Raw genomic sequence first — 24,855 nt, forward strand, 5'->3', positions numbered from 1 at the left:
AATATACAATCTATATTATAAACAATTGTTTCGTAAGTATATTTGCCGTTGGGGCGCCTGTATGACTCGAAATCAGGCTAACGCTAACAATTCAAGAAAAGGTCAATAAATTCCTTGTGCTAGACAGCAGTTACAACACATTGGTAGTAATACGGATTCACCGAGGAGCAGGTCGCCTGTGTGGTGCAGGCAGTGGTGCCAGTCCAATTAATTCCTCCGCATTGCCCGTAGAGTGACTGCGCTGAGGAGTCGGAAGGTACGGCAGTGGTGACCAGAGGAGTGCTGGTAATACTTGCGGTATTGACAGTAGGGGCGATGGTGCTAGTGGTACTGACGACTTTCACGGTAGTAGCCATAGTCGTTTCCTGAATGGCGATGGCAGCTGAGCTTGAGGTGGATACTACACTTGCTAAAGTGCTTGCTTCAGCAGACGACTCAGTGCTAGCACTTGTGCCATCCATTCCTGTCGTAGGCGTTCCAGTCGCAGTAACACTCGAGCTCGACTGGGTGACAGAGACAGCACCGCTGTAGAGGGTTGGCCCAGGTACAACGTATGTTGAGAGTGAAGTGTAGATGTTCACCAGGATGCCCGCCTCTTTTTCTGTATATAGCTTTGTACCCAACACACCGGCTGGGGAGGCCGTTCCGGAACCAGTCACTTGAAGGTTGAAGCACTGGGGATAGTTCTGAGCGCCATCGGCAGATTCAGCACTGTGAAGAGCGATAATTTCGTGCCGCAAAACATAATATCCTGGTGCAAGAGTGGGAGGAATCTCAACCAGCCAACTGTTATTGTTGACAATCAGCTGATCATCAGCCCAAGTCCCAGGCACAGCTGAGTTAGATACAAGGCCTACACCATCAATCTTGAAGAACTCAAGTGTCGTCTTGTCAACAGTTTCGCAGGAATCACCGCAGTTGGCAAGATAGGTTATCACTGGTCCATGGTGAGAATCAGGCCATGCCGTCCACTGGAGGTTGACTTTATCTCCCGCGGTCACTGCCGCATATCCCTTGGCATTGGTTGCGTTCTCATGGCAGATAATATTCGGGTTCCCATAGTCATCTGAGAAATGGTTAATAATTGGAGGAAAGAGTCGTGGAAAGGGATCGGGATCAAGATCGTACCCGGTGAAATGAAACCATTTCCAGTGTTTGGTGTTCCCCATGCCACTACAGTAGGAGGGTCGGCCTCGTACGGATACACACCGATGTCCCATCCATTATAAGAAACGCCGTTGATGACGATGTTAGTGACATGGCCGTGGCCTGCCACCAGGGTGGATAGAAAGAGAGGACTGATGACCGAGAGCATCTTGGCTAGGTTACAATTGAACATGTTGGCGAGAGCGGAATATATGGGTTTGAAACGATCATCCTCGGCAGCTGGGCGATCCATCTTAAATATGTTCGTAGATTGCTCGGTGACTCTCGCTGTCGACTACAAAACCTGTCTATTCTCAAACACCGGTATCAATCCAAGAGGGATTAATACATTTCTCAAATCATTTAACCGATGGCGTGGCACAAGTCCGAACGCCTCGATGGATTCCACGAAACAATGCTTCAATCAAAGAGAGCGCCACTGACAGGTGATCCACATAGCCCGCATCCAGATTGGACTGGGCGGATGGAGACAAAGAAACGAAACACCACGATGGAATAAGTCATTGGAGACACCAATTGCAGTCCAATAATTTGAGAAGTCATCCTCCCCTTGTTTAATCCTCAGACAACGGAGAAATCGGAATTCGGCTTAGCGCCCGTGGTAAAACATGGCGCCGACTTCTGCTGCACTAGCCCAGGATAATCTCCCAAGGTCAGCAGAGGCGTTCATCCCATGCTTGAACATTTTTATCGTTCCTAATATAAACCCTTGTCGTTTCAGGGTGCTCTCTCCGCATACAAACTAAAAAGTGACCCCATTTGAGCATGCCACCTCCTAAGTGCCCGCGCTAAGAAGATAACCAAAATTGTTTTTGTGTCATTTAGAGAGAAGTTCTTGTTAGTTGTAAGATCTTACTCAATAAAATTAGTTATTCCTCACGTGAAATAAATTGAAGCCCAATTTAAGTGGGAAAAAAAGATACTAAACGTACGGACACTGATGGGAGACTAATACGAGGCTTTTCCATGAGTGACGTTCGTTCACCCTTTGACAATCTTGTCGATTGATATAATTTCAAGACGGATTCTATTCGTTTCAAATCAGGCTTTCTCCTCGTGACCATTCAACCGTATCTTTTCTCCTACACTTGCCTCACGGCCGATTGAACGGCGGCTCTGAAGTCTGCTTGAACTCCTGATTCACTCGTCCCAGATTCGCGAAGCGAAGACTTAGGCAGGACCATTCCGCTGGAGTTACTGGGACGGGAATCACCGCTCAGTCTTGTGACGCCTTTCCGGAGGGACCCCACACAGAGTTGGAATAAGGGTTTCATTAGTAGCAGACAGCCACAAATGATTGCCATGTCTAATTCCAAAATAGTCCAGATCAAATTCAACGAGCTGCTCACTACACATGACATCAGCACACTGCTTTTTGGATGGATTAAGGGCACTCACTACTCAAGTTATCCGTCTGATAATGTTTGAGTTCCACTATTCGCAGGATGCTGAATATGCAGACTCTGCGCGAAGCGTACAGATTAGCCCCAGCATCAACAAAGAAAAATTTGAAACATCTCACAAGCAGCCGACTGAAAAAAGAAGAGTCATCTCTATCTTTTCCCGTTTGGGCATGTGCAGCCCCCATACAATTGGCAAGGGGAGGCAGAGAATGACCACATCCTCCACCACTGACAACGATCCAATAACGAGATAGAAAGTGTTTTGTCCACTCATACAGTGTCCCTGGATATGTTTTATCCAGAAATACTGAACTGGCCAACATTGCAACGTATTTCCAATAATAGCAGTCAGTCCCCAGGCAACGGTAAACACCATGACAGTAGTGGTCGCATGTCGAAAACGCCGGTTACAGCCAAGTAATCGGCGGAGAAACAATACAATTGAAAGTTTCACGAAGACTTGCGCTGAGGGCCAGAACTTAACCAGAATCCAGTTGGCCTGAGTCATCGAGGTCAGAAATTGCTTCGTGCGGTGCGAGAGACTTGCTTACTAGGGTAATTTGCTGTCTTGCCTCGCGAGGCAATACCAATATTGATTTGCCGATCCCGATACCGTGTATGGCCGCTATTGATCGGGTTAAATCACCGCCCGTGTGGAAAATCGACTCGAAATACTCACAGTATATCTCACAAATGGCAACGCCGTATGTGCAGAGCAGGCCCATTCCCATCAGAAGGTCCTCAACACGGAGCTTATGTGCTACAAAGTAGCGACAGTAAAGACGAAGGATGAAAAATATTGTTGCCATGATTGTTCCGACGATGGGAATGATAATCAAAACATTCTTCCAGTAATGTGATTGCAGCGTCATTTCTTCCGACGGATAACGCGACCCTGTGGAATCGCAGGCCTGCACGCAAATTTAATCGGGGTCTTAAGGAGGCAATCCTCATGACTGTGTGATACCATGGCGATGCGCCTTGGGAAGGAGTTGTTCTTTGAAGAAGAGCAGGTATTGATTCTGTCCGATCAACCTAACCGGTCGAACGCATTAATTCTTAAAAGAGATCGTGAGACGACCGAAATAATTGGCGCAAAAAGGGTGGCAAGTAACGAAAGCCCGTAGCATTATAAAGAAATTACTCGAAGGATGTATTTTCCATTCGTAGACGTCACCTCCTTGTCCGCCACAACTTAATCGCGTCGTGGCGAGGATCGGCCGAGCCCGCGATTTTGCCCGAAAGCGGACAAAATAGCCCCCAAAAGAAGCCGTTCAGCTCAAAACAAAGATCTTGACAGCTCACCTCTCACCTTTTCACCAACATGGCACCCCCGGAGCGACTAGATAGATACCCGCCTGATCTGAGTGATGAGCAACTATACTCTCTTGTCACCGAAATAAAGGTTTCCATGTTGTTGCGAAAGATCTCTAGGATTGAGAGCTAATCGGCGAGCAGGATTGGCAGATCAACCATGGGTCGTTGTTGAAAGTCATTGACACAGAGATAGAACACACTGTTCTCAGTCATCCCGTTGGAGTTGCCGTCAGTAAAATCGAAAAATCCAATGCTTCAAGGTCACTAACACGGCGTCGAAATGCACTAGTGCTTTCCCACCCTGTTTCCTCGCGCACGCTTCTCACAGGCCCTGGACGTCCAAGAAATCTACAACCGACTTTATTGCTCCGTTGGAGAAGATGAAGCCTGGATTTTCAATGCCATTCGAGATCTCATACCGGCTGAACCCCTCGCAGATGTCCTCTGGAAGATCCATCAAGCCGCGAAGAAATCAGGATCTGTTCAAGATATATCTATGGGTATATTCCGATCGGATTACATGCTTCACCTGAGCGATGAGGACCTGGACTCAGTGCCCTCCTCGAAAGCTTTACCTGAAACGACTTTGAAACAGGTCGAGTTCAACAGTTTCTCCTGCTCGGGTGGATCACATGCAAACAAAGTAGCAAACATGCATCACTATCTGACACAGATGGGTGCTTACAACGTGGATGATAGCTCGTTTGACGTCGAGTCTCTTCCTGCGAATAAGAATATCGAGTCTATCGCGTCTGGCCTTGCATTGGCCCATAGAACTTACGGCGAACCTAGAAGCAAACTGGCAAAACAAACAGCGGTGCTTTTCATTGTACAGCCGTATAATGTGGGTCACTGCCAGCTTAAAGTCAACATCTCCTCTAACAACTTTTCCAGTTTAATATTGCCGATGAACGGCCAATCGAATATGCCCTGTGGAACCGAGAAGAGCCAGTGCCAACCTATCGGCTCGACTGGGGCCCGAAACTGCTTCAATATACACGTTTGACCGAAAATAGAGAACTCCTATTTCAACCACCGTGGTTACTATCGAAAGATCCCATAGAGATTTCGGTCGTTTACCTACGGGCCGGCTATGAAGCGAAGGAGTACAATCCGACCGGCTATGAGGCACGTCTTCAACTGGAGAAGTCAGCTGCCATCAAATGTCCCTCCATCCTGGGCCACATATCCACTTTCAAAAAAATCCAGCAGGCTCTCACTCTGCCAGGCGCTCTAGAGCATTTTCTCTCCAAGTCAGACGCTGCTGCTCTTCGTGAGACATTTGTCCCCATTTATCCATTAGACAAAACAGACGCTGGTCTGTATGCTCGCGAGCTAGTCCGCGATAAGGAACATTCTGTTGGCTACATTCTCAAGCCGTCCCTAGAAGGAGGAGGCAACAACGTCTATGGAGAAGAGATTCCTGGCTTCTTGGCTTCGGTCCCTGAATCTCAGTGGTCGAAGTACATTCTAATGAAGCAGATCGATCCTCCGATGTCGTCCAATATCTTGATGAGCTCCGCAGGGATCGATAGTGGAGACGTAGTCTCGGAGCTTGGTGTCCTCGGATGCTGTCTTTGGAAAGCGAATCCGAGCGACGGCGGCTGTGACATGCTGCATAATTCGGTTGCAGGCTGGACATTCAAAACCAAGCACGCCGATATTGACGAGATGAGTGTAGTGAAGGGGTATGGCTGCTTTGGCACACCACGCTTGGTTGATATTTGACCACTTGATTAGAAATCTCCGTCGCGCTGCTGATGCTCGGGAATATCCCCAAGTAGCGGTATTTTGTATCTACTTATTATAGCTTTCGCTCTACCATCGTTACTAAAATCGAAGAAAAAACCCCAAATGTGACTGAGTGAAAATTTCGATGTACTCGAGAAACTGGATATATTATCCAGCCAGCGAGGAAATTATCTGGGCAAATTGCGAGATCATGCGGTACATCGACAAGATCAACGATCCTAGCCTCACCTATGCAGCTTTAAAAGAGAGAAGCTTTAGGTTGCTAATCCAATTATGTACGCACTGTCTATGACCACAACGACTTTCCGAAAGAGAAATGTGGAATCGGACATAATTTCTAGATATAGGTATTACCTTGGTGGTACCTTAGTAGAACTTCGACGGTTTTATCCGAGTTAAATCTACAGGTATGTTCCCAAGACCATACAGAAGCCAAAGGGCATGAAATGATTCATCTGGATTTGAATAAGGTCTGGAGGTCGGACAGATACGTGCTTCTACGTGAATGCTTTGACTCGGTAAAATAAAAATCCAAGAAAAGTTAGCCGATAGGTAGAAACGAAGCCCGCGGTCAACCAAAAGGGTTGTCCAATCCCCTGCGTGCCCACCATGTCCTGTATCCTGTACAATGCATGGGCTTGTACAATGCATGAGCTATTGCCATTAAATTCACTCGTTCTCTTCGAAAGTTACGAGGCCGTTAATTCTTGAACTTTCCTTAGGGTGCCCGAGGTGCATTCGGCTCGGCGTTTATAAATAAGTAGTCGGGCCAACAGCGACTCCGAGGGCGAGCATCTGGGCAATCAAATTCCGGTTTACGGAAATTGAAAGCAGCGCAGAGAGCTGGAATCCCGCTACCGGCAGAAAAAAGGGATTAACTAGCGAGAAACGCCAGTATAGGTAAGGCATATATGTCTCGGTGGCCCCCAGTGCCAAGGTCGACATCCGCAACTCTGTTCAAACCTTTGGCCCCCGCGCAGCATAGATCTCGGGGCGATGGGCCTTACGCCAAAGCTTCTCCGCACCCCACGCTAAGCACGCCAAGCACATGGCTTATTCTCTCTGTCCAATCCATGTAAAGGACATGGAGTGGGAAGCCAATGGTCGTTTCAATATCTGTAATGGCCGGGTTTCCCCAGTTTCGCCCCCGCAGAGACCAACTCTTGGCAAAGCGGCTCGCATGCGCCTCGCAGCGGACATTCTCCGAACCCTAGGTTGCTTTGGATGGATTATCTTCCTGGCTTAACATCCGGGATGAGTCGGGAGCATCATAATCTCACATCGTTACCTCACCAACAGATCACTTGAATGTCAGTCACTTGAGGCGAGGGCCGGAGTGCAGCCACCGAACTCATATGTGGCCAAGACATCGGCCATGTGGTCGACTTGGTTGACATCCCTGTCAGAAACAAAGCCTGGCGGCGGGATCGTCGAATAATAAGCCGAGTTCTAATTAGCCCGGGATCCAAGCTCCCTTGGCACTGCTCTCCAGGCCTTGGCCGATCCCGTCCTTTGTCCCACCGATAGTCGGCTCACGACACCGTGGGAGGCCGGAGACTTAATTCCCTGGGTTGCATTGTACGTATAGAGCATCATGTAGGATGCGAATTACCGGCACCGAGGCTTCTGCCCCGGCCCGTAGTATTGTTGTGCAACTCTTTGTTCACCCTCCCCCCTGTATTCACTTGAACTTTCCCCGCAGCACGCGGAGACTTTTCCAGCATCGTACAGTTATTAAAAGGTGTCTAACAGCGTCACTTTCATCCCACTTCCATTCCTCGCCTCTTTCTTCATTGTCTCCGTTCTCACTCCGTGCTCTTTTGATATCTTCCGGGATACATATTCTAGAAGTTGCCATCATGGCAGGTGGAGCCAAAAAGCCAGTCAACATCTTCCGGTTGAAGAACTTGGGAGAGCCCAAGGAGATATTCAACTGGAGATTGTGGTTCGCTGTCACCTCCTTTGGTTTGATGGGAGCTGCGCGAGGTATTGACGAGGGTCTGATTTCCGGTGCTTTCAACTCCAAGGACTTCCAACGATACATCGACTACAGTTCATACAGCAAGGTCGAGCAGACCAACATCAAAGCGAATGTTTCTGCGATGGTGCAGATCGGATCCGTTGGAGGGGCTCTTTTGTAAGTGAAAGCCTCTCGTGTGCTCTCAAATTTTTGATTTATCCTCATGCTTCTCGTCATAGTGCATTCATTGTTTGTGACCGCATCGGCCGTATCTGGGCAACTCGACAACTCTGTCTGCTATGGATTCTTGGAATCGCCATCTTCATGGGAAATAACGGCAGCCTCGGGGCCGTGTACGCAGGACGCTTCATCGCTGGTCTCGGTGTTGGACAGACCGTGGTTGTTGCTCCTGTCTATCTTGCAGAGATTGTGAGTCCCCCAGGTTTTATTAGCGACTCAACTCGAGTCCAATTCGCAATGCTAACAGCTTCAGTCTCCTGCCTCTATTCGAGGTCTCTGTACCTGCGTCTTCACGGGTTTTGTTTACCTCGGTGTGTATTTCTGCCAACCGGTTCCATTTCTTGGAAATTTTGCTTGCTAACCTATTCTCTCCTAGGTATCGTCTTGGCCTACTTCGCAAATTATGGCTGCCAAGTCAATATGGGCGACCATACACACAAGAGATGGGCAAGTGAGACCTTTCCAGATAATATGCTAAGCATGATACTAACAACATGCAGGAGGTTCCCACCAGCCTCCATATCATTTTTGCCGGCCTGATCTTCATTCTGTCATTCCTGCAATATGAGTCCCCACGATACCTCGTCAAACGTGGCCAGCAAGAGAAGGCGCTTGTTAATCTGGCTCGTGTGCGTGGTCTCCCCGTCGATCATGAATACGTCGTGCATGAGCTCAACGCCATTCAAACAGCGCACCAGACTGAGATGGAAGCAACAATGGGATCTGGTCCTTTGGGTGTCATCAAGGAGACGTTCTTGATTCCCTCCAACCTCTATCGTCTCTATCTTGCCCTGACGGCCCAGATTCTGTCGCAGTGGTCCGGTGCTGGTTCCATCACCGTGTACGCCACAGATCTATTCAAACTGTTGGGCATCACGGGAAGCAACGAGAACCTGCTGGTGACTGCTATCTTTGGTATTGTCAAACTGACTGCTGCTATCCTCTGTGCCCTCTTCCTGGTCGATGTCATCGGTCGTAAACGCGCGCTGCTCCTGGGAATTACCTTGCAGGCCATTTCAATGATCTACATTGCAGGTTTCTTGACGGCGGTGCCTGAAATAGGCACCGTGGACGGCTACAAGGTACCCGCCAACAAGAAAGGCGCGAGCGAGGGCGCGATCGCCATGATCTACGTCTCTGGCTTTGGGTGGGCACTTGGCTGGAATTCGATGCAGTACCTCTTGACTGCTGAGCTCTTTCCCCTCCGTATCCGTGCGCTTGCAACCTCCCTAGCCATGACCCTGCATTTTGCCAACCAGTACGGTAACTCTCGCGCGGTGCCCAACATGCTTCTTCCCGCCGCAGATGGCGGTATCAGTCCTAAGGGAACCTTCTGGTTCTTCGGTGTGGTGACCCTCATCGGTGGACTCTGGGTCTGGTTCAGTGTGCCAGAGACCGCAGGCCGGAGTCTTGAGAGCATGGATCAGCTGTTTGCCCTGCCGTGGTATAGGATCGGCTTGCATGGTAACAAAGATGCCGATGAGCGTGATTTGGTTATTAACGAAAAGATGGAGGCAATGGAGGCCCAGGGAACTACTCAGCACGTCGAGAGACAAGATGTAGCCAGTCGAGTTTAAGAGCCATGCTTTATGAATTCATCTGGAACCCCATGCCTTTCTTCTACGTATTATGCAACATGCAGTCATGAGAAATGCAAAAGATTGAGCTATGTAAAAGACCCACCATCCATTACCAATCACTCGCCACCCATCTAACGCCATATTTTTCAGCCCATCATGACCATGAATGATCTTTGAAGTCATGGTGGACATGTAACCTTGGAGCCCCGATCATGCGTACGATTCTCGTCTCGAAGTGCTCCCAGATGCCCCAGGGGACCCGTCCAAGGGGATAATCACAATCCGTGCCTTCAGGGCTGCTTTCTGGTGTGCCTCTTGATCGGATCGAGGCTTTTTGGTATTTTTATGAAGATCCATACTCTTCATATCGTCGAGATATTCATTTGGCAGGTCGACACGGATCAAAACCCCTCGAGGTCGGAAGAAAGTCTCATTCCAATGCAAGATATGACGTGTAAGATGCTCTCCACGTGCACCGGCCATACTGGCAATCAAGTTCCGTCGTTCTTGGTTTTTCTGGGATGTACGAGCGACAAGCAGAGCTGGGAAGGCGCTAAGGAAGCCGATCATGAGGCCGCCGACGGCAAGCGTCCCGAAACCTCGGCCGATCACCGTGGTCCATTGTTGCCGAGAGAGCTTGGCTTCGTCTTTGATTGCTTGTGTAAATTGGCGCCAATGTTCTTGTGATATCCCGTATCGAGTGAGTTCTTCAGGGAAGTCAAATCCCGAGCTGCAGGCCGAAGTCCGTGAAGGCACCTGGAGTCCCCTTGACAAAGTGGACGAAACTGCGAACCCAGGCTCATCCGACTCTCGTGGAAGGACAAATTCGGCATCCGACTTCTCGTCCACGGGGTATTCGGATGCGGAATAATAAGGCGGTGGCGCCTCGGAGCGGCCTTTGGAGTCTTCGTGGGCCATTGCGAATGTCAAGGTGGATGGATGTAGTGATGCGGCCGGCATGGTGCAATATAAATAAGAACACAAACTTGGCGATTGCCTGTTTCTCTGAAGGATCTATGCTATCGGAAGTCTTGCCCCTCTGCAAATGAAAAACGTCCTTGCCTGACGAGTAGATATAGTAAGTCCAGGCATCCATCACACGTCTGCACCGTCGACTCCTCGGGTGGAGGCAGTGCTGCCTGAGTCACCCATTGTCATCCTGACGTGAGTTTGTCGAGTCGCTCGTATCTCCCATCTAGACTCGGGTCGGACGTTTGAGGAAATTAAGAGACCAATCGTGCCAACGCGCTCGACGGTCTCACCGTCAGTTTAGGCACCTACTTTGCCGGAATCGCACAGAGGAAAGAGTCCCGATCGAGTCTAGCCGGTCTCAATCAACCACCAAGGCGCCCAAGTGAAGACCTGGTCCGTGGCTGACGTGACGGTCAAAAAGGTGAGGCGACGTGACTCACGAGAGGGGAACGTGCGGGGATCCGGAGACGGAGATTGTGTTGTCAACCATCTTGGGCGGATTTGCTGATTCCTTGTTTTGCCCACACCATGACCACCCGTTATCGCGTTGAATGTAAGCTATCCCGTCTCGGATCTGCGTGTGCCTTTGCTGACTCGTCTAGATGCCCTCAAGGTACGCGATCTCGCTCTTCCTGACGATCACCCCTCACTAACTGCGCGCAGACCCATCGCCGGGATCAACTGGTAAGCACGCTCCAAATCCTGCGCAATGTAAACTAGCGTTCTGACGGGAGCTAGATTGAATGGATCAAGGTAGGCCGAGGTCTCGTGTCGTGTGTATCTGTGAGCCGCTGCTAAGCAATTTCAGGGTTTGTTGGCGGTTCCCTTTGTGCTGCATTCCCAGCCGACGGTGATCTACCAGGAACATAGCGAGGGCCTCAAGCGTGTCGCGGCAGACACGCACCAGCGCTATGCTGAAATCATGCGAGATGTCGAGAATCTGATCAACGATCACAGTAAGTCGCACGTCGCACGTCGCAGGCAGCATCCTCTTCGTCTCCCGCTCATCACCCCGCAGTTCTACATCACCAACGAGATGACCCGGGTAAATCCAAGCTCAAATTGTTGGTGCCTACGGTCGGGTACTTTTTCACTCAGTTGTATTTAGAGGATGCCTTCAATTACCAGGATGAGCAGCGATTCATCAGCCGACGAAGATTCGTGGCCCCGTCCTTTAACGATATCCGCCTTATCTTGAATTCGGCCCAACTCCTGGGCCTAGTCCGCTCCAGCGAGGTCGACCTTGTGACCTTCGATGGAGATGTCACTCTTTACGATGACGGGGCCTGTTTGACTCCGGCAAACCCCGTGATCCCGCGGATCCTCCGTCTTCTAGAGCAGGGGCGCAAGGTCGGCATCGTCACCGCCGCCGGGTACGAAGAGGCTCCCAAGTACTATGGCCGTCTATACGGCCTCCTCGACGCCGTGCATGACTCCAAGAAATTGACGCCGTCTCAGAAGGAAGGGATAATCGTGATGGGCGGTGAAAGCAATTTCCTTTTCCGTTTCGATCAAGAGTCAGAGTCTCGACTGGCCTACGTGTCCCGGAAGGAATGGTTGCTGGAGGAGATGCGCGCATGGCATGATGACGACATCAAGCAGTTGCTGGATATTGCCGAGGATTCTCTACGGGCTTGCGCCTCCAACCTTGGCCTGCCGGCTGCGGTGCTCCGTAAGGACCGGGCAGTCGGCGTTTATCCCGTCAACGGGGTTCGCATCGACCGCGAGCTTTTGGAGGAGACCGTGCTGGTTGTTCAGAATACAGTTGAACGGTCGGCTGTGGGCTCGCGCCTTCCATTCTGTGCATTCAACGGTATGCGTTATATCACTGCAGGAAATAGTGGTAGTAAGTCTGACTTTCTATAGGCGGCAATGACGTTTTCGTGGACATTGGCGATAAGTCGTGGGGTGTTCGGGTTTGTCAAGAATATTTCGGTGGCATTGACCCTTCAAAGACCCTTCATATCGGCGATCAATTCCTGTCCGCTGGTGCGAACGACTTCAAGGTAAGTAAGCAATCGACATTGCAAGACTTGCAAACTGACTTTGGGCTTTCAACAGGCTCGCCTGGCATCCACAACTGCTTGGATCGCCAGCCCCGCGGAGACTGTCGAGCTCTTGGATGAACTGGAGGCAGCCATCAACAAGTGACAGTGGAACCTAACCCTTGATTTGGGGGGGTCACATGAAGTGTGTTTTGCATCACAAGGTGCTTTTCGGGCGATTGGTGAGGGGGCATTTATCGTTTTGGGAAAGCGGCATTCTCATTCTATAATCAATTCATAACAACCACCCTTGGTTAGCCAAGTTACGCATAGATCATCTACCGAGTAGAATCTGGGGAATCAAGATGCCCAGATATCAGAAAGCGTAAATCATACAATTCATTGGCTAAGAGTGATGCGATTCAGTCTACCTGTGACACTGTGGAGGCGTCTATAGGCAAAATCCAGATAAATAGAATGAAGATATGGAAGAGAAATTCAAGCCCCAACGTCAATGCCTAGAGTTCACTGAAATCTAGCATCAATCTAGGTGCTGTGTTGCGTAGCATCGTACAAGCGTGAGGGGGCGTCCAGCGGTCACTCATTGGGCATATGATGTCGGCCATCACGGGCGATAATCTGGTGAGCAGCATCAGTCTTCATGGAAAGACATCAATGTGGTGGCAATTGACTCGCGGCGGCAATGCTAGTGTCGAAAATGAAATGCTGTATGAAGCCATGACAAGGTTCTTCAAGGCGAATTTGGAACCGACGGGATGGATTGGACCGAAGAGGGATCTGAATGGGGGAAAAGAAAACTCGTCAATATCCAGGTACTTAGGGAAACGAAAGAAACACCAGGGTCGCACGCAGAAACAAGTCGATCAGTCGGAAGGGGCTAATGCGTGGCTTCAACGTGATGATGATGCAAATTCCAGGGATTGTCGTGATTACGTACTCTCATAGCAAAACCAGCCCTCCTGGGTGCGGGAGGCCGAACGACCGGAAAGAGTGTTGACGACGTCCTGCAGCTCCAGCCAGAATTCGGACTTGGGTCGACGGCGCTTCCAGTCGGTCTCGGTCTCTTCCAAGCCAGTCTCGCCGCCCATGGGCGAGAACAGAACCTGTGATCCCTTGACACCGATCACGGCACTCGATAGAGGATCGTTGGCGATGGCGTCGCGACTTTGACCAGCGTAGGATTCGATGTGGCGCATGCACTTGATGGCCATGCGCAGAGCACGGACACGATCCATCGGTGATGGCTTACCACCCTGCTGGAAGTGACCGGGCACCGCGGAACGAGACTCGAAACGGCCATTGGCCTCCTCCTTGATCATATCAGCGACAAACTGAGTGGTGTAAGTGCTGGAAGCACATTCATTGCGCAGGATGATTTTTCCAGCGCGGTTAGCACCCTTGTCGCGGATAAAGTTGTCGCGCAGGAAGTCAATATCGCGAGACAGCATCTTAATGTTAATGCCCTCCTCGGGAATGTACACTGCGACGGCACCAACGGCCAAGCCAGCTGTGGTTGCGATATAACCAGACTTGCCACCCTGGGTCTCGATGACAAAGACGCGGCGACGAGAAGAGGAGGCAGACTGGCGGATGGCATCACAGAAATCGATCAAGGTGTTCAAGCAGGTGTCACTACCAAGGGAGTACTCGGTACCGGGCACGTTGTTGGAAATGGTGGCCGGCAGAACAACGAGAGGAATCTTGAAGGCGTTGTACTTCTCACGAGCCTGGCGCAGTTGGCTGACAGCAGTGAAGGCCTCGAAGCCACCGACCACGAAAAGGGCATCGAACTTGTAGAGGTCGAAGCATTTGGCCACGCCATCCATATCTTCAGCGGGCAGGCTGCGGTTGGTTCCGATATCAGAACCACCCTCGTTGACCCAGCTGTCGGACTCCAGCCACTGCACCTCCCGAACGGAGCTAATTGGCTTGTCATTGTGGTGCCTAACAAGACCGGGGAAACCATTGTGAATAGCAAGGGGGGTGTGGCCACGGGTCAAGCAGTAGGCCACGGCAGCTCGAGTAGCCGGATTCATACCACCGGCGGGAGCACCGACGTGAATGATAGCAATACGCATTCTCTTGCCTTCGGGGAGGTGCAGTCTGGGGTGGTCAGGGGTGGCAGTGTTCAGATAGGCGTCGTAGTATTCCTTGAACTCGGCGTCGCGCATGTCCATTGCGGCGTCGAACTGCTTGCTCTGGATCTTCTCGGTAACATCCTTGGTGAGTTTCACCGCTTCCATCAGAGGAGTGCGCAGGATCTTGTTCTCACGGATGGTGATGACGGGGACTGGGGACTGAGGTGTCTGCTCTAGCACGGCCTTGACAGCCTCAACACCCTGCAGGGTGGAGAGCCAACGATCATAGGCACATGCTGCGCCACCTCGCTGGGTGTGTCCGAGCACGGTCGTCCGAGTGTCGAGTCCCAGGCGGTCTGTGAGAATATCCTTGATCTTTGAGCTTGAAATTTTGTTGAGCTGGCGGTCCTGCGCTCCCTCGGCGACAATCACGATGGTACGGCGCTTGCCTCGATCTTTGCGGTTCTACAATCGGGGCTCGTTAGCTTGGAGACCGATAGCCTCTCGGGGTGTCATCCACGTACCTTGGTGATCATGGCGCACATCTCATCCTCCCAGCCTTCTTTCGGGGGCATCTCTGGGATGAACAGCCAGTCGGCACCAGTACTAATGGCCGACATCAAGGCCAGCCAACCACAGTGGCGACCCATGACTTCGATAACGAAGCCACGCTGGTGTGAAAATGCAGTATCGAAAACGTCATCAACTGCATCGCAAATACGGGTCAGGGATGAGTAGCAACCGATGGTGGCATCGGTGCCGGACAGATCGTTGTCGATGGAGCCGACAAGGCCCACGATGTTCAACACCGTGTAGGGCTCAACCTGCTCCTTGGTCAATTCACCAGCCGCAACGAGGTCTGACAGCAGCGAAGGCCATTCCGCGCGGAAGACATCGGCACCGGTCAAACTTCCATCACCACCGCAAACGACCAGGGCATCGATACCGCGCAGGATCATGTTCTTTGCAGCCTTCATACGACCAGCACGCTCGCGGAAGGTCATGCATCGAGCAGAGCCGATCAAGGTACCTCCGCGCGACAGCCAGCCGCGAACATCCTCCCAGTGCAGTTGACGGATCATGTTTCCGCCATTAACCAGTCCCTCGTATCCTTCGTAGACGGCGTAGGCCTCGCAGTCGCTGTGAATGGCCATACGGACCACGGCGCGGACGGCGCCGTTCATACCGGGGGCATCACCACCAGAGGTCAGCACGCCGATGCGACGCTTCTTGGCTGGTTCGACGGGAATGTTGACGGGCTCCATGTTGGAATCGATTAGGACCGTGTCAGAGGTCGCGGTCGCAGAGCCAACGGAAAGGGTATCGAAGTGGTCGAATTGGATTGAGAAATTTACTATGCAGCGCGGGGAGTTAAGAAGCCAGTGGAGGGGTCGAACCCAATTCCGGTGAGATAAAACAGAAGTGGGGTGGTGAGGTCACAGGCGACTCCGTCTGAAGGTTTGGGTGGAGGACGCCCGGTAATGCGGAGCTGAGAAACCGGATGATAGATGAGAAGCTTGAGAGAAGTGACGAAAGGTCCAAGCCGAAGTACGAATTTTCAACCAAACCGCCGGCGCAGACGTAAAGCCAGTTGACTTGGATTTGGATTTGGACTTGACCCCCGTTGAGAGAAGCCGTGATCTGATGTCACCGATGAGCTCCCAGATCAAGACTAGCGCGGAACCACTCTGCGTGGGTGGTCTCGTCCCAATCGGGAGTTAGGGCTTAGGGCTATCCTCTATCTGATGCCAGCCTTCCAGCCTTCCAGCCTTCTAGCATTCTGTTAGTCTATATCGCACCGAACTGGGAGAGGCCAATCATATTATCAGTCATGGCAACGTGAGCGCGCCTCTCAAAATGGTGTTCCAGGAAACAGAATCGTCCAGAAAATATATCACGTTCCCAGTCTCAACGAAGAATGAAACCTAGCCCATTTTGAAACTGCATCATGTCACATATGGCTGCCTGTAATAGTCAATCAATGTTGCAATAAATGTAAAGTCCATCAGACAGCAGCGACAAAATGAGGGAACGACATCTCTCTGCTCTCTTGGGTCACAGATATCATCTTCGGTATGCGGTTTTCGAAGACAGGGCTTCGGGGTGGGTCAGCCGGTGCTAGTATAAAGCCACAAAGGGGAGTGGAGCATGTCAACCTGAAGCGGTGGCTGGTTTCAAGCCTTAGTTTCTCCGAGTATCAAATATATCCACCCGGACTTAGACAACCAGACCTTTGACCCTTGAGCGCCCGGGGGTATTTCCACCTCGTTTCATGGACTAGCCGGTCGAGCTGTCTAGAACTTCGCCGATCTCTCGGACGTTTCCCGCCTTTGGAAAGATGGTGATTTGACATAACCCCTAAGCTCGGTTCTACAGCAAGCCCGCGGCCCATCTACAGCCTATATTGATTAGTTATGCTCCTTGGCCAATCTATTTGGGAAAGGACTGATACAGGGGTGATCCAATTATCCGGGAATAGTCCACTATTTTGGCAGAACTCACTCACGGGCCGCAACGTGATGAAAGTGACGAGCTGGCTATAAAGTGACTATTGCCATCCGTCAATGCATCTTAAAATTCCCGGACAACTCACATCATGGTCTCCTTCACTTCGTTGATTGCGCTCCTCTCTGCGACCACTGGAGCTTTTGCCTCCACTGGAGACATTGAAAAGCGCTACTCCTCTAGCTCCACGGGAACCAACAACGGCTATTACTATTCCTACTGGACGGACGGAACTGCCGAAGCAACCTATTCCAACGGTGATAGCGGTGAATATAGCGTCACCTGGTCTGGTGATGTTGGAAACTTTGTTGCAGGAAAGGGTTGGAACCCAGGTAGCCAACGGTAGATCTATCTCCATCCCACATGATACTAGCTATGCATTGTTAACACTTCACCAGCACTGTTACCTACTCGGGTAGCTTCAATCCTGATGGTGAGACTTTTTGGATGACCCTTTAGCAAGGCACATTCTAATCCATGTGCAGGAAACGCCTATCTCTCCGTCTATGGATGGATGACCGACCCCCTCGTTGAGTACTATATTGTTGAGTCCTACGGTGACTACAACCCGTCTTCCGGGGGCACATACAAGGGCACCGTCACCAGTGATGGCGGTACCTACGATGTCTACCTGAACCAGCGGGATAACGCAGCATCGATCCAAGGAACAGCTACCTTCAACCAATACTGGTCGGTCCGCCAATCTAAGCGCGTCGGGGGTACTGTTACTACAAGCAACCACTTCAGCGCCTGGGAGAGCCTTGGCTTGGAACTTGGATCCTTCACCGATGGTGCCTACATGATCCTTGCCACGGAAGGCTATGAAAGCAGCGGCTCCTCGGCTATTACAGTCGAGTAATTGAAACAATTACCTTCTTGAGGTGGTTCATTTGTCGAATCAGGGCAAGAAACCCTTCCAAGGTTGAACCTGTACGGGTTGCAAGGAGCCCTAGAGGGAGACCTCGGAACTTCATGGTTTTCCAGCATCTGTTTCAAGTACATTTCCTCCGCCCATACCTGCCTAGCTCGTTGTGAAGATGGTTGTCCAACCTTACTTATGTAAGAACCACATGTGCACCTGGGCACCCCTACCCAGTAGGATTCTTGCGTTATCTTCAATCTAGAAATCATTTCCCCATAATTTCCGATCTTACCGTAGATGCGGTGGTGCAGTACGAACAACACACCAATCCCTCGAAACGAGGTTGGTGACACTGGCTCGAACATTTAGCCCCTTCGAAAAGCTCCGAGCTAACTGCAAAGAATTCCAGAACGTCAACAAAGAAACCGAGCAAAGTATAGATAAAGTACCTTCCACCAAATGGAGCTCACAATTGGCAAGGCGCGGTACGACGTACTCTATGACGCAAGCCACAACCCCGTGGTTTGCTGATCTGCGCGGTGGGCCCCGAACATCCCCGGGAGACTACCCATTGGCAGCTCTGACCATGATTCATCTGGGAGCGGCTCAAATCTACAGTACCGTACAAAGTTGGACCCTCGTTTCTGGGATGGCACCCAAACTCCACTTTTAGCTGGCTCAGCCAACCACACTGTTCTCGATTTTGCGAATGATGCAACCTGCATGGATTTCAGCTCCGATGGAGAGCCCTGCAGTTCTCCTCAGTAAATTATGGTCTACCCCGGTATAAAAGAACTCTCAATCCCCGAGTAGGCTATCACTGAACTGCCCTTGATCCTCAGCTTTCCACAGCAGTCTTCACGACGAACCTACCAGCATAATGGTGTTGAACGGCAAGGTCGCACTAATCGCAGGAGGAGTGAAGAACCTCGGAGCCGAATCAGCTCGGGAGCTTGCTGAGGCGGGTGCCGACCTGGCTCTTCACTACAACTCCGCAAGCAGCAAAAGCAATGCCGCTGAGCTAGAGACACAACTGAAGCAGAAGTACCCGAATTTGAAGGTCGCATTCTATCAAGGTGACCTGACCACGGCAGGCGCTGTGGAGAAATTGTTTCAATCGGTGCTTAAGGACTTTGGCAAAATCGACATCGTCATCAATACGGTGGGCAAGGTGCTGAAGAAGCCCATCACTGAGATCTCCGAAGAGGAATATGACTCTATGTTCGCGTAAGTGTCCATTTACTCAGGAACAGGCCTGAATGGCAGGACTGACATAGTGGCGCAGCATCAACTCCAAGGCTGCTTTTTTTCATACTCAAGTCGGCGGCCGCCCACATTGCCGATGATGGCAAAATCATCTCCATCGTCACAGCTCTTCTAGGAGCTTTCACCGGGTTCTACACCTCGTACGCCGGGTCAAAGGCGCCCGTCGAGCACTTCACCCGAGGCGTCTGCAAGGAGCTGCAGGCGCGACGTGTGAGCGTGAACAACGTGGCTCCCGGGCCGATGGATACGCGTAAGTTTAACCGGCATCTACCACAACTATTCATATTCTGAACGAACGCAGCCTTCTTCTACCCACAAGAGTCACCTGAGGCCGTCGAGTTCCACAAGAGCAACGGCATGGGCAACCGCTTAACAATGGTGCAGGACATTGCCCCTTTGATTCGCTTCCTCTGCACTGACGGCAAGTGGATTACTGGGCAGACTATTTTCGCCAACGGAGGATACACCACCCGTTAAACTGCGATACTCGGGCTGTTACAAAAGCAGGGGATCCTAGGAAACAATTTATGCTTTTGCTTTATAAATTAATCTAAGAACATACCAGTTGCAAATCAGAACAACTTCCACCGAGAAAGAGGTCTATCGTGGCAACCTTGAGAAATATTTTGTTCAGATTAGACCGGCCAAAGCGTAGCGATTGTTAAAAAAAATAGAGGGAAATGAAAGGGCAAAAAAGAGAAAGAAAAAAGGGGGCATTCGATTAGCTCGTGCCCTAGCAGATGGGTTTAAAATATGGTATTTTGGTGGTAAAAACCTAGTTCAAAATATAGTGGTCATCCGCTTGTGAATTGCGTTTTAACATGCGCGACCGAATGCGTCGCCTGAGGCAACAATTGTCCAAGATATCGTGGGGTGCATTGGGGGCCGAAGGAAATATTTTGGCGCCGAGGCCAAAGAGCCAAGTTCAGTGGACGAACGCAACCGTTTTCCGTTTCCCTTTCCCCTGTTTCGTGTTCTGCGCGAATCTCATTTTCGTTCGTTGACTTTGCATGATCTGCACGACCCACGGTTCCTCCCCGCGGTTTCTCCACAGATTTACTACTTGTCAGCTCATCTATCCTTTTCCCATTGACAAGTAGCACACTCAGGGGTATCAACCAAAATGATCCTAGAGATAAGTCTGAGCCATAAATTATTATGGGCCATCCCAAACAGAGTGCTCAACATCCTGATCAGTCCCTGGGGCCTGGAAAACCAGCCCGACCACCTGGTGCCACCGATGATCTTCCAAATTTGGAAGGGATAGACGTCCCACTATTCTTTGCTGTTTATTTTTCTGGTCTACCTCAGTCTCCCGGTCCTGGTATAGTTTCCAATCTCTTTTGATCCCTTCTTTTCTACTTGTTAACAGTAGTAACTAATTCCGAACCAGCTTCGCTACATACTCGGGCACGTCACGCCGACGCTGTTGATTCTCCAGGTATCTCAGGAGAATGAGGCCATACCGGAGAAATCAGAGAGAGTAATCAAAAAGCGAGCCAGTTTCAGAAACGTTGGAAACAGCTTTCGCCTCCTGTGTCGGGCTCAGGGTCTATACACTTTCATACGCGCACGAGTCATCGGCTCTATCTACCTGTGGACGACTAGTACTATCACCGGTACGCTACAATGGCTTCTGTTTCGACATGAATTGTTGAAGCCATTAGCTTACGCCTGTTCCTCTGCAATTTTATGTGAGCTCTATCTTGTTTTCACTTGTGCTACTGTCTCGGCCCAGCGCGTCCCATTTCTGTCTTTAGGCAGAAAATCTGGCCAGGACCGGTAGAAGCACCTGGTCATCCCAGCCTTGCTGTACGGTCTCTCCCAGGACTTAATGGAACAGCTCTACGACTTTGTGGCAATGGCTATCACTCTCCAGGAAGGCGAGACCTATACAAGCATTTGCGCCGCAGCAAAAGTTTTGGCCGTGATTATCATGCTTGCTTTCCGCTTTCTAGCACTTTTTCCGACATACATCACTCTTACTCTAGCGGAGGCAAAGTTTTTGCCCGCTGAAATAGAGACTGTGGTTCCGTCTTTGACCAAGGAGCGAGGTTTGAAGATCGGAGAACTGACTGGCGATGAGAAACCACCATTCGGTCTTGAGGCATTCACCAGTGTCCTTAAGCCCTTTGGAACGGCCAGGTATCTGCAGCTCATTGAACTTCATCGTAAGAAATGTTTTGCGCACATAGTCCTTGAGGTTGCCCTTATTGCTTTCATACTGGTGGCAAATCGTGTGTACCCATATGAAGGTGAAGGAATCGCTTAATTCTCCGGCGAGGGGTTTGGTACCTATCTTCCATTTACACTGCATTGATTCATAACGTAATCTCTCCGTACATAGATTGTTCTGATTTCGAATGTTACTGTAGTTGAGACTCTTCATCGATCGGAATAAACTCGTGGATTTGTGACTGATTTGAGCAAGTGTGCAAGACAATGATAGACTTAGAAAGGCTTTGATTAAGTGGTCCATACAGTGAAAGTGACTAGAGGTATTCTGACTGAAATGCTGTCAGTGGAAGATGAAAACAAAGATCGCCCATGTGAAGGATTGACTCACCATTTACACTCCATCACACTGGTGGCTTCCCTCCGTCGCAGAGTCTTTGCACCCGCTTGAGCAAAGCTTGGGGTGGCCAACGATGCCGGGGTTCTTGCAATGGAACAGAACATTCTTCAAATCCTCATTCTCGAGATCAGTTCCCTTGAGGACATCCGTCAGATCTGCTTCCGTGAAGCCTAAGTCATTAAATTAGTTGAAAATCATGCACCCAAAGAAACAACAACTCACCTTTGGACTTGATCAGAATATCGGAGCAATAATCAAAGCTTGGGGTGCAAGACTTGTCAGCCAGGCCGGTGGAGACCAAGGCAAAAATGGTGAGAATGACAGAGGAGAACTTCATCTTGGCTTTATTTTAGGGGATTGTGGAGATAGTGAGAGGTAGCTTGAAAGGCACAGGGGCAAAGAGAGTTTATATTTTCTGGTCAGAGAGAGATATTGCGGGAAAAACAAATGTCTTGCATTCCAATTTGCCCAAAAGGCTTGCCTCCGCATGTTCCTGTTGGAATGTTGTTTGGCATGTATCTACGCCATGCCGCATTCCAACAATGGCACCTGCGTATCTCCCTAAGCAATCCCCAAGTCCAACCAAAGAGTCACACGCAAAGAAAAGGTTGCGAAAGCTATTGAAACCATTGGTCGTTATTGAAAGAGCTCGACAAACCTTGAACGGCTAGATCGGTCTGTTTCTTTGACCGCGGGGAAACCTTGCCGACCATGTGAAGTCGTATGCAAGGAACGGTCGATCCCAGACAAACGTCATGCACTATTCTTATGCCATATCTTCCCTTGTAAAAATACCCGAAGGTAGGTCTTGCTAATTGGAGTTGGAATCCCCACCCTGAGATACCTTGCCCTGACCATCGACCCCAACCTTGGGCAGCCACTGACGGGCGGACTAGATATAATTTGAGTCAGGCCTAACACGCAATCAAAGCAAACTCAGCTCAATATGAATACACACCGAGGCTTGAAACCATGTCAAACCCAACTAATAGCAATGTTTTGCTCAAGTCGTCGCATTCAGTAGCTCCCGGGGATATTCCCAACGAGGCAGTTCTATCCGTAGCCGGAGCTTGTCATGATAAGATAGACCCCGCACATCCCAAGCCAGATTTTGCCGAATTATATATTGGCAAGCGCCGGACTCTTCACGTTCTGTAGACAGTTTAGCCAAGCACGAACTATAGGCTCGTGTTTGTATTTTGACTGCACTTGGAGCTTCATGATGGCGTCGCAAAAAGAGCTTGGTAGCTATTCCCCAATGACTGACCGACCCTCCATGGGTGGCCCATCAATCTACATAGCCATAAAAGCTAACAGCTTTACATTTATAGTCGCCAAGCTGGTCATGGTCGACCCTGGTCTACCGCGGCCCAATCCAACCCAATCATATTGGCAACACGTCCCCCATACCCTCGCCAATACGCAATCAGCCAGTTTGCCCACAGATAGAGACTTTGCCGTTATCGGATCAGGAATCACGGGTCTCTCTGTGGCCAAGACTCTATTAGAACGTCACCCGTCTGCGACTGTCACTATCTTGGAAGCTCGCACGCTCTGCTCTGGCGCGACGGGTCGCAATGGTGGCCAGATGGCCCCAAATGCGGGAGAAGAATATATGCATTTGGCCGAGACTCACGGGTCTGAGATGGCAGGCAATATTGCCAAATTTACATTTCGAAACTTGGAAAAAATGCAGGAGTTGATTAAGGAGTACGATGCCATAGAGACAAGCGAGATGCAGCTTCTCAAGAAGCTGCGAGTCTTCTTGACCGACGACGCGTTCAATGATTTTAAGAAAAGTATTGAGCGTCTGAAAGCAGAGCATCCTTCCTTGGGCGAGTTATACACAATTCTCGACAGGGAAAGCGTGTTGAAGGTCAGTACTTCACCCTTTCGAGAGATTGCGTATTCTAACGGAAAAAGGACCATGGAATTCATGGAGCATCTGGAGGTGCTCTTGTCCCGGCTGGCACGGTGTGGCCATACCGACTGGTCACCAAAGTGTTCGCAGCTCTCATGAAGAAGTACCCTGATCGACTGACCATTGAGACAAACACGCCGGTCGAGTCAGTCGAATATAGCGAAAGTTTTGCGACTCCGGTCACCTCTGTGTTTCCTTACGTTATCCAAACATCCCGCGGGCCGTTGCGAGCAGGAAATGTGGTTTACTGCACCAATGGACACACTGGACATCTTCTCCCTAAGTTGCGAGGATGCGTCCACCCTTTCAAGGGCACCATGACTGTGCAAGATCCTGATGCCACCGTGCCAAATCGAGGAGCATCTACATCCTGGGGCTTTCACTACCCGGAAAGATACGATCCCAAGACTGAGATCTGTGGCTACGGGCTGTATTACCTAGGCCAGAATGTCAAATCAGGATACTTTTACTTTGGAGGTGAAGAAGCCCGAATGGACGAGACTATATCTGCCGACGATAGTTTTGTAGGGGATTATTCGGTCACTCATCTACAGTCTGTGCTACCGCAGTTCTTTGGCAAGACTGCCGCAGCGCCATGGAAGTTGGTCAGCTCCTGGAGTGGAATCATGGGCTTCTCGTCCGACGGATTGCCTTTGGTCGGGCGTCTGCCATTGTCACTGACTGGTCGAAAAGGCACAGGAGAATGGATTGCTGCAGCTTTTAATGGCTACGGTATGGCCAATTGCCTGATGAGTGGCGAGGCGCTTGCCTTGACGATCTTGGGGGAAGATGTGAGCGACTGGCTTCCGGAGGCTTATGGACTTGGCGAGAAGAGATTGCGAGGGACTCTGACGCCTCCCGAGGCAGTCAAGGCATTAACCGCGAAACTCTGATTTTGATGTTGTCGGTTGTAAATGTATGTTGGTATGGTACATAAGAGGAAACATCAACAATCAACATGAAAGTAACTTTCATTAGACTGCGTTTATTCAGCCTTGGTAACATAGGGTATCTATCATTCTGACGCCTTTTCAATGCGCCAAAAATTTGGAGAAAATCTTTTTGGAGGGCCCCACTCGGGATGCCTCTCCGATGCGCTTTCGACCACGATAGCACACACCTCGATCTTGAGTAGGAAAAAGACAATGGCAAAAAGATGGACTCGCGGGGAATCGAACCCCGGACCACTCCCATGCTAAGGGAGTATTATACCACTAAACCACAAGCCCAATTGATGTGGGTCAATGAGCC

At 50.3% G+C, this 24,855-nt stretch overlaps 11 protein-coding genes across 11 annotated transcripts; 7 read left to right on the forward strand and 4 right to left on the reverse strand.

Moving 5' to 3' along the window:
- Positions 1 to 119: 119 nt before the first annotated feature.
- N7443_007146 (putative endo-1,4-beta-glucanase) lies at positions 120 to 1,339 on the reverse strand (the record flags this gene model as incomplete). Its single annotated transcript, XM_056887202.1, has 2 exons — positions 120 to 1,066; positions 1,129 to 1,339. The coding sequence occupies 2 exons, from the start codon at positions 1,337 to 1,339 to the stop codon at positions 120 to 122; spliced, it is 1,158 nt and encodes a 385-aa protein (XP_056738893.1).
- Positions 1,340 to 3,894: 2,555 nt separating this feature from the next.
- Positions 3,895 to 5,615, forward strand: N7443_007147 (glutathione synthetase; the record flags this gene model as incomplete). The annotated part of the gene is made up of 4 exons (XM_056887203.1): positions 3,895 to 3,975; positions 4,029 to 4,115; positions 4,177 to 4,731; positions 4,782 to 5,615. The coding sequence occupies 4 exons, from the start codon at positions 3,895 to 3,897 to the stop codon at positions 5,613 to 5,615; spliced, it is 1,557 nt and encodes a 518-aa protein (XP_056738894.1).
- A 1,883-nt stretch (positions 5,616 to 7,498) lies between these two features.
- On the forward strand, positions 7,499 to 9,416 carry N7443_007148 (putative MFS quinate transporter; the record flags this gene model as incomplete). Its single annotated transcript, XM_056887204.1, has 5 exons — positions 7,499 to 7,776; positions 7,839 to 8,028; positions 8,093 to 8,170; positions 8,216 to 8,290; positions 8,340 to 9,416. The coding sequence occupies 5 exons, from the start codon at positions 7,499 to 7,501 to the stop codon at positions 9,414 to 9,416; spliced, it is 1,698 nt and encodes a 565-aa protein (XP_056738895.1).
- A 213-nt stretch (positions 9,417 to 9,629) lies between these two features.
- Positions 9,630 to 10,337, reverse strand: N7443_007149 (uncharacterized protein; the record flags this gene model as incomplete). The annotated part of the gene is made up of 1 exon (XM_056887205.1): positions 9,630 to 10,337. The coding sequence occupies one exon, from the start codon at positions 10,335 to 10,337 to the stop codon at positions 9,630 to 9,632; it is 708 nt and encodes a 235-aa protein (XP_056738896.1).
- Positions 10,338 to 10,919: 582 nt separating this feature from the next.
- isn1 (IMP 5'-nucleotidase ISN1) lies at positions 10,920 to 12,542 on the forward strand (the record flags this gene model as incomplete). Its single annotated transcript, XM_056887206.1, has 8 exons — positions 10,920 to 10,944; positions 10,994 to 11,004; positions 11,055 to 11,075; positions 11,130 to 11,144; positions 11,200 to 11,436; positions 11,490 to 12,204; positions 12,258 to 12,397; positions 12,453 to 12,542. 8 exons carry the CDS (start codon positions 10,920 to 10,922, stop codon positions 12,540 to 12,542), a joined length of 1,254 nt encoding a protein of 417 aa, XP_056738897.1.
- A 784-nt stretch (positions 12,543 to 13,326) lies between these two features.
- On the reverse strand, positions 13,327 to 15,740 carry N7443_007151 (ATP-dependent 6-phosphofructokinase; the record flags this gene model as incomplete). The annotated part of the gene is made up of 2 exons (XM_056887207.1): positions 13,327 to 14,940; positions 15,000 to 15,740. 2 exons carry the CDS (start codon positions 15,738 to 15,740, stop codon positions 13,327 to 13,329), a joined length of 2,355 nt encoding a protein of 784 aa, XP_056738898.1.
- Positions 15,741 to 17,071: 1,331 nt separating this feature from the next.
- On the forward strand, positions 17,072 to 17,839 carry N7443_007152 (glycoside hydrolase family 11 protein; the record flags this gene model as incomplete). The annotated part of the gene is made up of 3 exons (XM_056887208.1): positions 17,072 to 17,322; positions 17,379 to 17,413; positions 17,466 to 17,839. The coding sequence occupies 3 exons, from the start codon at positions 17,072 to 17,074 to the stop codon at positions 17,837 to 17,839; spliced, it is 660 nt and encodes a 219-aa protein (XP_056738899.1).
- Positions 17,840 to 18,722: 883 nt separating this feature from the next.
- N7443_007153 (uncharacterized protein) lies at positions 18,723 to 19,585 on the forward strand (the record flags this gene model as incomplete). Its single annotated transcript, XM_056887209.1, has 3 exons — positions 18,723 to 19,069; positions 19,120 to 19,358; positions 19,410 to 19,585. 3 exons carry the CDS (start codon positions 18,723 to 18,725, stop codon positions 19,583 to 19,585), a joined length of 762 nt encoding a protein of 253 aa, XP_056738900.1.
- A 1,357-nt stretch (positions 19,586 to 20,942) lies between these two features.
- Positions 20,943 to 21,380, forward strand: N7443_007154 (general substrate transporter; the record flags this gene model as incomplete). The annotated part of the gene is made up of 1 exon (XM_056887210.1): positions 20,943 to 21,380. The coding sequence occupies one exon, from the start codon at positions 20,943 to 20,945 to the stop codon at positions 21,378 to 21,380; it is 438 nt and encodes a 145-aa protein (XP_056738901.1).
- Positions 21,381 to 21,677: 297 nt separating this feature from the next.
- N7443_007155 (uncharacterized protein) lies at positions 21,678 to 22,020 on the reverse strand (the record flags this gene model as incomplete). The annotated part of the gene is made up of 2 exons (XM_056887211.1): positions 21,678 to 21,853; positions 21,906 to 22,020. The coding sequence occupies 2 exons, from the start codon at positions 22,018 to 22,020 to the stop codon at positions 21,678 to 21,680; spliced, it is 291 nt and encodes a 96-aa protein (XP_056738902.1).
- Positions 22,021 to 22,905: 885 nt separating this feature from the next.
- N7443_007156 (NAD(P)/FAD-dependent oxidoreductase) lies at positions 22,906 to 24,497 on the forward strand (the record flags this gene model as incomplete). The annotated part of the gene is made up of 3 exons (XM_056887212.1): positions 22,906 to 22,927; positions 23,015 to 23,559; positions 23,607 to 24,497. The coding sequence occupies 3 exons, from the start codon at positions 22,906 to 22,908 to the stop codon at positions 24,495 to 24,497; spliced, it is 1,458 nt and encodes a 485-aa protein (XP_056738903.1).
- Positions 24,498 to 24,855: the final 358 nt, after the last annotated feature.

This window comes from Penicillium atrosanguineum, assembly GCF_028827265.1.
Source record: "Penicillium atrosanguineum strain IBT 20685 chromosome Unknown utg000006l_segment0_segment0, whole genome shotgun sequence".
Lineage (NCBI taxonomy): Eukaryota > Fungi > Ascomycota > Eurotiomycetes > Eurotiales > Aspergillaceae > Penicillium > Penicillium atrosanguineum.